At 32.0% G+C, this 13,883-nt stretch overlaps 1 protein-coding gene and 1 long non-coding RNA gene across 2 annotated transcripts; both read left to right on the top strand.

Moving 5' to 3' along the window:
- Nucleotides 1-158: 158 nt before the first annotated feature.
- On the top strand, nt 159-3,149 carry LOC144341986 (uncharacterized). The gene is made up of 2 exons (XR_013418688.2): nt 159-484; nt 1,702-3,149. It is a non-coding gene; the product is annotated as an uncharacterized LOC144341986 (long non-coding RNA).
- A 3,225-nt stretch (nt 3,150-6,374) lies between these two features.
- On the top strand, nt 6,375-13,653 carry LOC100377651 (coiled-coil domain-containing protein 42 homolog). The gene is made up of 8 exons (XM_006824415.3): nt 6,375-6,576; nt 7,298-7,349; nt 7,880-8,056; nt 8,234-8,391; nt 8,561-8,643; nt 9,259-9,428; nt 10,158-10,268; nt 11,623-13,653. The coding sequence occupies exons 1-8, from the start codon at nt 6,491-6,493 to the stop codon at nt 11,884-11,886; spliced, it is 1,101 nt and encodes a 366-aa protein (XP_006824478.1). The 5' UTR covers nt 6,375-6,490; the 3' UTR covers nt 11,887-13,653.
- The last annotated feature ends 230 nt before the right edge of the window (nt 13,654-13,883 follow it).

Below are 13,883 nucleotides of genomic sequence, written 5' to 3'. Positions count from 1 at the left end.
ACTCTGTGACCCAAGTCAACCTTTGACCGAATCTACAATTTTACAACACTTGCTGTGATTCGTCAGCGTGCAGTTCAGCAACGAATGAAATCACGTTACATATAAGTTGAGTGCTTGAAACGTCGTATAGCGTAGGGGGCGCAACTTGTATCTGCCGCCTTGAACTATTACCATTAGCTCGCAGTACGTGCAGCAGAATAACAACAACAAGCTTGGTGTTGATCTATACGTAAATGGTTCAATATACGTTGCACTAATCGTAAATAATTATTATTCTGGAACAGTGGACACTTTTGACTGTAATTTAATATGAAAGGTGTTGATAAGCTCAAATTGGCACGTTGGGCGTCTATAGTTTACGCACTTGGAACATGGACAGTTTTGGGATCGCTGGTGATTTCCTGGAAATTAGGGAAACTGAATTTGGGAGATCAGGAAGAGGTTGAAAGAAATCCAGTTCTTGAGAAGGAAGAACGAAGAAAAAGTAAGTACACAGACAGAATAAAATATAGTTGATTGTTTGTGACTGACTTTGTTTTTCCTGTTAATTATTATTGAATATTTATCAATTTGCATATGACCTAACCCAGGATCTATTTAGTATATTCTATTTACTAAGGAGTGAGTAGAATTATGCATAAATTCTAGGTTCATTTTGTTTGTTGTTGAAATCTAATTTGATATTTTAGAGTACAGGTAAATCCAATTTAAATATTTAGTAATTTAAAGAAAGCACTGATTTATAAATACTACACTAAATTGCTTTGTTAATTCTGTGTTTTGAATGCATTTGGAGGTAGACGACTACTATATAATCACTTAGATTTTCAAGGGACTAATTTGTGATGCCAATAATGAACATTGATAGATACAGCCATTAGGTTTATTAGTGAATATGGTGTTTTGTTCTATTCAAAGGGTAACTAAGACTTAAAGTACACTCCAAACTTCACATAACCATAGCTATCATACTTGCAACTGCTGAATTTTTGTCAGATTCTCAAACTCATGCAAGTGCACACCAGAAAACTGTTGTTTACATGTATATGTTATTTTTCACTATTGACATCATAATTCACAAATTTTAATTTTCATCTCAATAATTTATTCATGTATTCAAATTATCTTGAAAATGGGTTTTGATCTCATTCTGACTACTGAAGAAAAGGTTTAGTTTTTTCTGCGAGGCAGTTTGTAATCTCTTCATTTTGATTGTTCGAGGAGATTTAAGGACTTTCAGTGAGTGTCTGGACCTACTGTAGAAGGGTTAATTATTCACTGGGTTTTAATTTCGATTATTTCGCTGACTGAAAAATGCGCTAAATTAAAACCCAGTGAATATTTAAAATTTAGCATAGAACACATTATCTAAATGATAAAACTGTGAATTTAAAACACATTGAATATGCCTGAAATGGTAAATCAGCAAAATTTATACCCAGTGAAAATTAGTCATTTCACAGTATTTTGCAGACATGCATTGAGTAATTTTTGTCAACATTGATACAACAATACATATGTCATAGACATGCACATAAAAATGAAAGACAGAAAAATATGGTTTAGGACATCTCTAAGTGATCATAGACTACCACAGCAACTCGTGCATACCCCTCCCCCTAATGATGTATTGTATATCAACACTAGAGGGCTACTACAATAATGTCAGCTCACATATTTTGTTTATTTCCCTATTATTAGGGATACAAGACCTTGCAGAGTATGTCGCTGAAACTTACACACCATTGGAATTCCTTGCATGAAATGTGGCGTATGGATGTGAAGATACACTGGTAGTAGAAATTGACAGTGAAATCCTGTATCGTTATACATCTGGCAGTGGAAACAATGGACTACCTGTCTGTTAAAAGCATGTGCAAATAAGTTTAAAAGTATTATGGACGCATCTGAATGTGTTTGGAACATTTTTTCTTATTTGGAAACTTTCCGTCACAATGTAAAATGTGATGTAAATGCAATAACGTCTTTATAGCCAAATGATGGTACGGGTACGAAATGTTGTAAAATGTTTTGCTTTGAAAACTTTAGGCTGTTATGTCTCACTAAAATATGAATGTGAATAAGAAAAGAAGAATGTATAATAATAAGTTTATGGCTACCAGTTTTAATAATATTTCTAAAATTTTTTTTTATAATAATCACGTTTATGCTCAAACTTTATTAATTAGGACAATGTCTGTCATTATTAACACAAGAACTTACTTTTTATCACTGTTAATGACAGTGGCTCAAGCTCGACTACTATTCTGTTATCCTTCTGCCACCAGTAGATTTGATTTTGTATGACCTTCGTTGCTGTGAATGGCAACCAATCACACACACACACTACCACTACCTCCACCCTACGCCACCTCACATCAGCTGCACGTCAAAAATAACTGAATAAATTAGTGGCCATATTTGTGTTATGGCAGTTTTCTGTTATGATAAACCACCACCAGTTGTCTTCAAAATTTGCAATCATATTTTACAATCAGTAATGTTCAGCTCGGCAGCAAATGTCCATCCTAGGTAGAAGAGTAGTACATTTTAGTAATATCACTCTTCTCTGTCTTTCATGATATAATATTGTTTAGTCTCTCTCATTTCAAACGAACAAACATTTTGTTTCACACTAGATTATTTAATAATGCCATGTTCATTTTATGAATGCTGAGAAAGCTGTAGTCAATGTGTATCGGTATCATGTATTGGAAGTCAGGGGTATCAATCTTGTGACACACTTACCCCCTATCATTTGAATTGTGTACATCACTATCATATGGTCTTGGATTGTTTATAAAAGCATAAACAATTGTTCTCTAATTTGAATGCCAAATAAAAATTGTATACTGCCATTCAGTGCTATTCTTGTGACATTTTCAGGCTCTAATAATTCGAGATACAGTCCTCCCTTTGACGTCACTTATTTAACATTTCATACTTGACAATCATGTGTCTTATATCATGGTGGGTAGAATTGAATTTAATGTAAACCATTAAGTTGTATCTTATAAACAATGTAAGACAAAAGAGAATTGTAATTTTCAGTAGTAAGGTGAAAGCCAAGTAACAATCAATGAATTTCAATGCTGCTGAGAAGTATTGTATTTACTGATTTGTTTGTGACAAATAAAACTTAACCACAATGTGTTTTGTGTAGTGTTCATAATTTAAAGGATCCCCAAGCATTCCTCTGCCCTATAAATTAGATTTATTAATTTGTCCTCCATATGAGAAAAATATTTCCAATTCAGTGTGTTTTTTACTTCTGTGTCACGAAAGCACAAAAAGGGAGTCTCAGAGTTTACCTTGTCTGTATGTATGTGTCTCAAGAACTGCTTACTGGAATACCAGATTTGAGTTTGATTTGTGCATCTTAATTATCTAATTTGCACATACTTTGCATATAATTTTTTCACTTATAACTCAAAAAGTTATTGATTGATTCTCATTAATTTTTCAGAAGGGTTTTTCTTGAAATGAAGTACCAACCTGGTTTGGGGAATTAGGAATCATTTAAAACTTAAAATTTTAAATTCTTATGACATTTTCAGAAAGAGTTATCAATTTGCTAGAGGTTGGTTTGCGATCTGAATCTCGTTGGCATGGGAACACATGTTTTCAATGACTATTCGATGACAACAGTTTGTTAGTGTTCGAACATAAACCAAGTGATTAAATTTCAGGACAGATATGGATCCAGTAGATGCATTTTAATGGATTGTTTCTATTGTCAGATAATGTTTATTGTCCGATTTCTCGAGAGAAAAAATCTATTCAAAACCCAATTTGGTCTTTTTTTTCAAAGAGTGAGAATGACAAATGTACGCATTTGGTGGAGAGGGGTATTAGTAAGGATATGTAATTTTCATTAATGGTGGACTTTTGTGCTCTCGGAGTGCCTTCTAGTTTAAATTCATATTCTATTATTGCACCCAGTGCAATGTTTATTATTTTTAGTACGCTAGTCAACAGTAAAAATAATGTAATTTCCTATATATTTAGATATGTGAAATTTCATGTAACACGTAAGAAGAAAATGAAATAAAATTATACCCCATAATTTACCCTACTCGGTTCAGAGGAGATTGCGGATCCAGAGTTATACACATTTACCGATTTAGTGTTTTCGTGTATGCAATGTTTCATGTGGCAAAGATATATATCAATATCTTAAAATTGTGGTCGGTGACACTTGTTACTATTTGTTCTGTTTATTAAAAAATTGACTTTATTTTTAATGAAAAATACGTTTTTATTGTGGTATATAGACATCGCTGCTAAATTGTGCAAAAATCACACACTGTTGACTAATACTAAAACGATTAATAATAGACATATCTGGATACGAAATATTGCCACAGCTATATGAGCTAAAATATGTATGCATGTCAAAAATGTATATCTCTTATAATATTGATTAAATCGTCTGATTGATTGAATGTTGATTAAATCGTTTTATTTAATATCAGAATGTGTTTTACAACGCTCGTATTTTCACTGTATTTTTCAGAGGATATGTACTTCACATAGTAACATTATTGCAAGGCATTTGGAATAAAGTCACGCTAATACGATAACTCAGCAACCTTAAAATGCCAGACTTTCTAGTCTTAAAATGTACATTAATGATTGTTTTGGTCAAAAATAAATACATTTAGCTTCAGTCGCCGCATCAACAGCTAGTTCGGTGCATATTATTAACATTTCTACAAGAACGCACTGGTCAGTAAAGATTATCAATTTAATAATATATACATGATAGAACACAATCTAAAGCAATATACTTTTATCATGAGCAGAAAAGCTCACCCATTATTATAGATTACGTGGTACGGTAGTCACAGCGTAAATTTGTGTACTTTCTGAATTAAATCTAGCACTTCAAATGTAGCGTCACATTACTAACTGCAGTGCGCTCTTTGTGTAACTATGAACATTCAGATTCATAAATAAACATAACAAACATTGTAATCTATTAACAAACTGTTTTACCAACAATCACAACATATATTTGTTCTCTGTAACGTACCGCGGTAATTCAATCTTGAAAGCAAAAAAATGAGGATAGTGTCTTGATTGTTTGTATTTTAAAATCATAATTTTAAAGACTTGATCAAAACAGGTGTTATAAAATTAAAGTAGTCGCAATGAAGCTTGGAACAGAGTGATGTATAGGTTATATAATTCACATCAGAGGTACATTACTTGGGGTTTGTAACTACGGTGACATGATACCAAGATCCCGTCACAATCTCGCTCTCGCATAAGCGTTCCAACTCCAAAAAATGCGAATGCGCATGCCCGAGGTAACTAGGATACTGGGATGTCCAGGTGGATCAAAATAGCTGCCCACGATATGACGGATTACGAGAACTATATTTTCTGTACATTTTCGATGTATTACATTTTTCACTATGATAGTGACAAGAAAAGTTTATTTTTTTCATTACAAACCTTGAACATTGATATGCGTCATGTCAGAAGGTCGTAGCCTCAGTCTCGCTATCTACGAGAAGAGACTTGAATGGGATCTTGACATGATGTCACCATACAGTACTATGCGAGTTGCAAACCCCAAGTAATGTACCTCTGTTCACATATATATTGTTTGGTTTCATGTGAAGGGAAATGCAGGGTTCTATGCGACAGTCCTGGTTATATAGATTCGTATAGTATGTTATTTATAGTCGACAGCGACAATTTGAGCTCTATATTGGTGATTGACAGAGCAAAAAAACATACCAAACTTGATTGAAAAAAGTTATTGGGTTATACATGGTTATACCATGGAACTATGTGGTTTATAGTTCCATGGTTATACTGTTCGGACAAAATCCAAAATGTCCCAAATCTCACAGAAAATGAAAAAAATACACACAAGAATATGGGCTAAACTATGTATCATCAATACGAGTCAATACGGTGAATTGACATATATTTTGGGTTTGGCTGTTAGATTATATGCTCTTGTTTTAAATGCTTGATATGCTTTAAAAACCGCTAGTCAATGCGAAAAATTTGCCACATTTTCATCAACTGAAATATATGTGTTCTGACTATATATGTACAGTGTATTAAAATTCAAGTTGAATTGAGCTCTCAGCTCAGTTGCGAGTAAAGTGTCCATCCCACCCTTAATTGCATTGTAAATACATTTTATTCAGAGATACAATTTCTTTTACTTTTCTATTATTTCATTACATTAAAAGCGCCGAGAAAATTACATTCCCTTGGGATAGTTGGTTTCTTGACAAATGAACATCGCTAGGCATCTTTAATGTTTACTTAATTGTCCATTAGCGGACACGTGACCATATCGGTCACCATGGTGGCGCTCACCTTGCCCAAACTATACATCTCATTTGAATAATAACTATAGCCTGTATAACACAGTTGCATTGCAGTGGGGGTATAAGGATTTGTTATGAGGCTATAGGACGGCATTGCTTTTTCGGAATCTTTGCATTTTCTGATCGACTGAAACATGACAACAATGGCTAGAGGATCGTATAAGCTAGAACTGGAGGAGCAGAAGCGAAACGTGTTTGTCACGCAGCTTGGAGCTCGACAGTAAGTACAATCAGTGGAAGTTTCTTGTCCTCGTTTATTAGGGGAAGCCATAATGTCAAGAATGAAGATACTGTAACGTTGCAGACGCGAGAGGGTGGATAGTGTAGCAGACCACAGCGGCGAAAATATCTCGAGACTTTATAAAAAAACATCTTTTTTTTTTTTTTTTAAAGAAGCAAATACAACTTATCGGAGAGCGTTATATAAAAGAAACATGTATTTTTGTTGTACGGGTGCATATGAATAGAGCGTAGTATATGTGTACAGTACTGGTCGGGTGACCGTTTGTTATAGTGTTGTATTCACGATCGTTCATTCATGGCCGACAACGTTGTCAAGGGATTCCGAACTAATTCAACCAGTGTCGTTCTTTATTTAATTAAACACTGAAACTTGTGTAATTCTAGTGTGAGTATGTATATGTTTTACTGGATCTCCGTGTGCTTAAATACAAATAGCCGCTTTCAACCGTATGCCTACTGTTGTGATTTCTTCAGACTTGTTTTGTTAGATCATTCAACCGCGTGGTTAATGCCGCCGATCAAGGAAAGCGTTGTAAACAACTCAAATAAACACAAATCCCGATTTTGGACAAATTTCCCCGTAATAAATGATAATTAATATATTCTTTTCGTTGCAAATCATAGTTATACATTTATTTAATAAATAATATTAATACATATCACATATTGACTTTTTAATATTTATTTCATCATTTTAGAGATGAGGAGGAGGCAGAGGAGGATATTCGTCAGTACCCAGTCGTCAAGGAGGTGAGAAATGATTTATTTGTAAAATTAGTTTTTGCAATTTTCTACAAATATTTTGTAAGCAGTGAAATTCGCAAAAGAATTTTTGTTACATTAATTTTATCACCAATTTATTAAAACTGTGACAATTTCTGAAGGTTGAAATGGAACAGTTTTATAGATTGAAATGACACACATTGTTATGTGCAATAATAATAAAAAAGGTTGGTATTATTATTTTAATAAGTATAATGGTGAATACTTTACAGAAAAGTAGAATTGCTTTTACTTATTTACTTATTTAAAAATAATCCTATGAAATACAATTTGCTGCAAAAGCTGTATTGTTGTCTATACTATTCATCCATATATGGAATTGTTTACACATTGTTGAAAATAATAAACAACACATTGTTATGTACACAATGCAAGATCAATATTGAATAAATCTAGACACGGAACTCCTTGATTGAGGCAATTCTTTTCATTGATTTTGAAAAAGACCCTGAATAACAAGAGATTTTCATTTTATTTGGTTCTAACGACAATGACAGACGGCTGGGAAACTGATTGAAAGTGGTCTGAATACTATGCAAAAGACGTTGCTACTTAAACGAGAAGTTGAAGTGGATAAAGCCAATCTCGAGCTGCAGGAGAAGAAAGAAGAATTTCATAAGCGTATGCACATGTGTGAAGAAAGAGGGGTTGATATACAGAAGAAACAACAAAGAGTACGTAGAGGAGATATTATTAGCTTTCAATTGATATTTAATGAAATGTTATTTTAAATTATTTGAATAGTGTACTGCCATACACATAAATGTCAATAGTCTTTCTGTTGCATTAGAAATCTTTTGACAGAAGGTTGAATTTTTTTTTATCAGTTTATCTGTTAATTTATTTTGCAGATGAAAGACAGGGTTACCAAGTTTGAAAAGTTCATCAATGAGAATGAAGCAAAAAGAAAACGTGCAATTCAGAAATACCAAACAGAATTAAAATTAAGAGAATCCAAAAACATAGAATATGATTTACTGTGTCATCAGTTAGAAGAGTTAAAAGAAAAGTAAGATTTCATGTTTATGTAATTATCAGAACCAAATTTTGAATTATTATAATAATATTTATTATTCTGAATAATTCTTTTTTTTTTCGATTTATGTGAATTTATTATATAACTTAATATTTGACATTATTTCTATGTAATTTTAATTTCAAAATTGTTATATTGACAGACATCAAAAATTATTGGATAAACTAGAAAGATACAAGATTTTTGAAGATTATTTGGTGAAAGTGTTAGACGTCTTACCAGAAAGTAAGTCTCAGTTTGCTTCTTACAACTCATTTTTTTTGGTCTCATTAGCTTTTAAATAAATCATCTCAAATTTGCCTCACTGCATATTTACAATCAATACATTTTTTTTATTGCATTATAAATCATTAAATTATAGATAAAGTGTTATATGATATGATATTACCAGTACATGTATTAATGGAGGTATTAATTCTGTCTAGGCATGTTTGACAAAATCTAGTATTATTTCTAATTTTAGTTGTGCGTACTCAGCATAATTTCTATTGTTCTTTACACTGTAATTTGTTATCTATTTCTAATATTTCATTATTCTGCCAAATAGCAGTCCATTAGAATAATTATAAATATGCCTTTTTATCTACCCTCTATTTCCACCTTTGTATCTCTAATTTAGAATATATATTCTTGAGATTGTTAAGCCACTATAAACTGCTCACGTTTGTAATTAATGGCGACAGGCGTGTTTAATAACTTGTGTCATTAACATAATTATGTGGTGACTTCGATTGTAAGTTTGGTTGTAACTAAAATCCAGTGTTATTGTATATTTTGTTTATTATCAAAATGTTCATGACATTAAATACTTAGCTTTATTTTCATTTTTCAATTTTCTAGACTATCTTGAATTGAACGATTCAATGATCCGCAGTCTCATGGACCGACATCGTACACTCAGTTTGACCAATCAGAGCTTAGTAGAGCGGGTCAACGAGTTGTATGATCAACACGAACAGGAAAAAGAAAGATTGGAAGATATGAAATATAATCACAATCAACAGAAACTGGTGAGTTCTATCATTCAATTGGCTATTCTGTGTCTATTAAAGGTAGTGCATGCTGTAACATGCAAATTAGTCACCTCCAGCATACTCTTTTTCACGTACTATTGGTATTAATATTCACATGGATTATTAAGGGCATAAATAAATTGTGCATCAAACTGGAACCATTTCCAGTCTGTAGAGGAAACACTTTTTATAAATGAGAAGAATTAATAGAAGAAATAGTTTTTCTAGTTTTGTTAATTTTATCTTTTGAATACTACACATTTTTCTGACAAAATGTTGATGCAACACTATTTTTTGTTCCAGTACGTGGTTAACCGTACGAAGTTGCATTTATAGAAAAAAATATTATGCTTACAAGAAACGTGATTTGAGACTGTGTCTGGTAAATCTTGTGCAAGCGCACATTTTTGAAAAACTATGAAACAACATATGCATGTTTATTTTGTGAAATATCAATTAACATTCAAAAGGTTAAAAACAGTGTTATATACACATAAGACATGTGAAATACATCTTGTTTACACAAAATTTGATCATGCGATTGCACATTAGCCCTTAATGAACAAGTTGGATGCAATAAATAAAAACATATGGTTTGGTTTTGAATTCAAATGTTAATATCAAATAAAAAAAAATAATGAAAACTGGGATGTGTGATTTTACATCAAAGATGATTATTACCTGATTCCGAGACTGTAAATTGTTTTATCTTTTGTTTATTTATAGGTGATCAACTCAAAGCTAGCTGAACTGCAAAGTATAAATGAGCAAAAAGAAGAGACCAATTCACATTTAGAAGAATTACTTGCTAATAACCAACACAGTTATAGGATACAGGTAAATCAATTCATAATAAAAATATGGAATTAATTATACCCCCTTGGCGGTAACAAACAAAGAACATAGCCCCCTCCCATTTCTCTCTCGAAATAGTCCCTTCCAACCACTCTTTCAAAATAGCCCTTTCCATCTCGCTTTCAAAATACCTCCTCCCATCCTTTTTTTCAAAATAGCCCTTCCAACCCCCCTTTCAAAATAAACCCTCCCATCCCTATTTAAAACACTATATGACCTCAACATTTTAATCAGTTTAAGTGAGTTTCGGGCTAATTACTTCAAACACAATTTTTAATTGATTATTAAAACACAATTTTTTTTAATTAGCTTACTGTCACTTATTCATTAATTAATTAACAGTGCTCAACTCATAAATACTAATTTGAAATTGAAAATGTTCTTGTGTCGCATTTATAATGCTTTCAACAACACAATAGATTATGTTTACTACTCATCATTAGAATCTGAATTGAAGACTAAGTAACTAATATCCCTAGCGTATGGCTGGTAATTTGATTTGCTTTGTATATAATATATTCTGATTTTGAATGGCTGTAGTCACTAATGAGTTCATATGAGTCTATCTTCACAGATTAGAAGTAATTTAGTGTTCACAGTATGTCGCCATTGCCCCCTCCTGTCTAGTATTTTTAATAAAGACCATAACTTCATTTTACTGTCTGAAATGAAATATTTATTTATCAATTTTCATGGTGTAAAACAATACTGTGTTTGCTCTTTAACATTATTATAATAATAATTTACAGAAAATAATCACCCCAATAAGAGTATTGAGACTAGCACAGATTCACTCTTAGTAGTAGAATTACGTAAATGAAAAAGGTGTTTTTATAGTCAAAATAATATTTTAATGACGCAGCTTACAATTAGTTACATTAGAGATGCATTTTTAATAGAGCACTGATAGCATTATTTTGCTGTAATATCATTTAAATTGAATAAAAACAATTAATCATCTATTGATTGTTTTACAATTTAGAAAAAAAGATTTGTTTAAACTCTTAGTAGAAATCTGAAGTTTCAGTGTTGTACACCAGCAGATGTGAAAATGTTATATCATAAAACATTAATTCTAGACATAACAAAATTATAAACAATCAGCCTGAGATGTTGTTATATTTATTCTTATGACCTAATGTGCTGTAATTTGTATGGTCGCCTTGTGTCCAATGAATTTTTTTTAAATTTTTCAAATGCTCATTACCTGTTAACACAAATGACAATTAATTATTTTTAATTACTACAGTTAAATTATCCTATGATCCTACTCATTTTCAAGTATGAGCCCAATAAATTATCCATATTGACTTTTCTGTTTGCCCTTTCTTTACAGAGTCAAACTTTAGGACAGATTTTGATGGCTGTAAACAATTTAGCTGAAAGGTGCCATAAAAAGCATGATCCACCATTGGATACCTTGGATACATCAAGCAGACTCACTCTGATACAGAATTATTTTATAGAACGAATAGGAGTTGAACAAATGGCGCGTTCATCACCGACTAGCTCACCGCCAACATCAGTTCGAGGTGGGCATGTACAGCAAGTGAGAATCTTAAGCCCGACAACAAAAACTATTCATATTCCTCGAAAATGATTTCAATAAATGGCTATTTATTGCAAATTATCAAAGAGAGATAGAGTTGCCATGACGATGTCCTTTCACTGTAATAGACCACACTATGGCGTCAAAGCATGCTCAATGCTTAATTAAATTTACAAAATTGTGAATACAGTAAATCAAGAAATTTAAATTAAAAGTAATTATCAGAAATATTCTGACATTTTTCAAGCCATATTTTATAAAGTATTAAAGACAGCACTCTTTATTTTTTAACTATTACTGGTGTTGCAGCCATAATTGACAAATCATGTACAGTTCATTTGAGAATTTGTCATACCTTACTATGTGTAAATGTAGTCAATGTTTTGCTTACTGCTATGTATTGTAGATATCAGCATTATTAAGCTATCATATGCTTTTATTTTTAATAATATGTTCAAATTGTATATGTTCTGTATTGCAGTCTAGTTTTTGAAGCCTTTGTGTTTACTCTTCATCAAATGTCCAATTTCTACTTGGCCCTTTCAAAAAAGTTTTACATAAGATACTGTTCAATCTCTTCACATTGAAGATTGGTGTGACGACACATTTATTTGTCAAAAGCAAATGTTCTTTTAGTGGCAATCAGAACATTATATTTTATGTCCCTGGAAAGGCCAAACTTAATCAGTATGTTTTTCACAAGTGTGAAATGAGTGACACACAAATTGCACTACCTGTGGCCTTGTCAACATTGTTCTTTCTGGAACACACTGTGTTTATTGCCTTTTTTTCATAATTTTTAATTTGAGTAATACTGGGCCAAAATTAACTTTGTGGTAATATGACATGTAATATGGTATATCACAGCATGCAAATAGCTGAAAAAAAAGAAGCAGTTTGTATATACATAGCATCAAACCTAACAAATTCATTTGTACATGGATTAAAAAAATTGGGAAAAAAAAGTGTTAAATACAGCTCTTTTAAAGTCCTGCAACAGATTATTGACACACTTTTTGCAAAAGCATTCTTGCCCCCCCCCAAAAAAAACTCAACAACCTGTTGATGTGAGAAATATATATTTTTTTCTATTTATTCCATTTAATCAACATTCCCATGTATATGACACACATCCTATTTCAATAATTCTGTGCTATCGATGTGATATTAATTCCAGCAACATATCAGCAGCTTTCTTAGTTATCTATTGTTTTTTTGTACTTCTCCCATTGTGTGTATGTATATATATATATATATATATTTTGTTTTTGGCCTAAATAACAAAGTGGGTTTTTTGTGTCCCTGCTGCATTGAACACATGTTCCTTCAAAAAAGGATGTCACAGTCCAGAATGTAGGTATAGACAAGGTGGATTGTTGAAATAGCTCTACTGTGGAATACTTTATTTTCGCTTGGAATAAATTATCACTGAAGGAATGAATCAGTGTAAATAAAATCCAGCGAATATACCTTTTTTCCTATCTTTTACATTTAACTCGCCAAAAATCAGTGAAAATAAATTCCATATAACACACATAAAAAGTTATTTCATTGAAAATAATGTATTTTACAGTATTCTACATGAGGCGCAGGGAAAAAAAACAAAAAAAAACCTGGGCATAATGTGTTTAAAGTCTAAAAGAATGTTTGTGAGATGTATATTTCATGTGATGAGTTAGTAACTTTGATGGCACAATGAAATTCCCCAAGTTATTCAAATACCAAACCTACATATAGTGCAAATTATCGATTTACTAAATTGTGAAAGGCAATATATATATTTACTATTAAGTCCTATGAATTAAAGATTTAAGAATCTGTCTGTGCATTTCTTTGTTCTCCCAGTAGACTAGTTCTTTGTATCCAAGGCAGGCGTATGTGCGTGTTTGCTATGCTCCTGATCATTAATTGTTTTGAATTTCTGTAGTCAAGGTTGTCTTTGAAAAATGGAGATTATTAAATATTTGGCAATACAGAATCTCAAAATGTGTGACTATGGAACCTCAAAGTTTGGATTGTGGGATTGCAAAGTATCTTCAACTGTACAT

Source organism: Saccoglossus kowalevskii, chromosome 2 (genome assembly GCF_978046115.1).
Source record: "Saccoglossus kowalevskii chromosome 2, keSacKowa6.1, whole genome shotgun sequence".
Lineage (NCBI taxonomy): Eukaryota > Metazoa > Hemichordata > Enteropneusta > Harrimaniidae > Saccoglossus > Saccoglossus kowalevskii.
Note: the sequence above shows the minus strand (reverse complement) of the source record. Positions and strands in the feature narration are given on the sequence as shown.

Bases quoted from the DNA above. Each gene is read 5' to 3' on its own strand.
- LOC100377651 (XM_006824415.3), top strand. From the start codon at position 6,491: ATGACAACAATGGCTAGAGGATCGTATAAGCTAGAACTGGAGGAGCAG. The intron at 6,577-7,297 runs GTAAGTACAATC...TCATCATTTTAG, and splicing joins ACGCAGCTTGGAGCTCGACA to AGATGAGGAGGAGGCAGAGG. The intron at 10,269-11,622 runs GTAAATCAATTC...CTTTCTTTACAG, and splicing joins AACACAGTTATAGGATACAG to AGTCAAACTTTAGGACAGAT.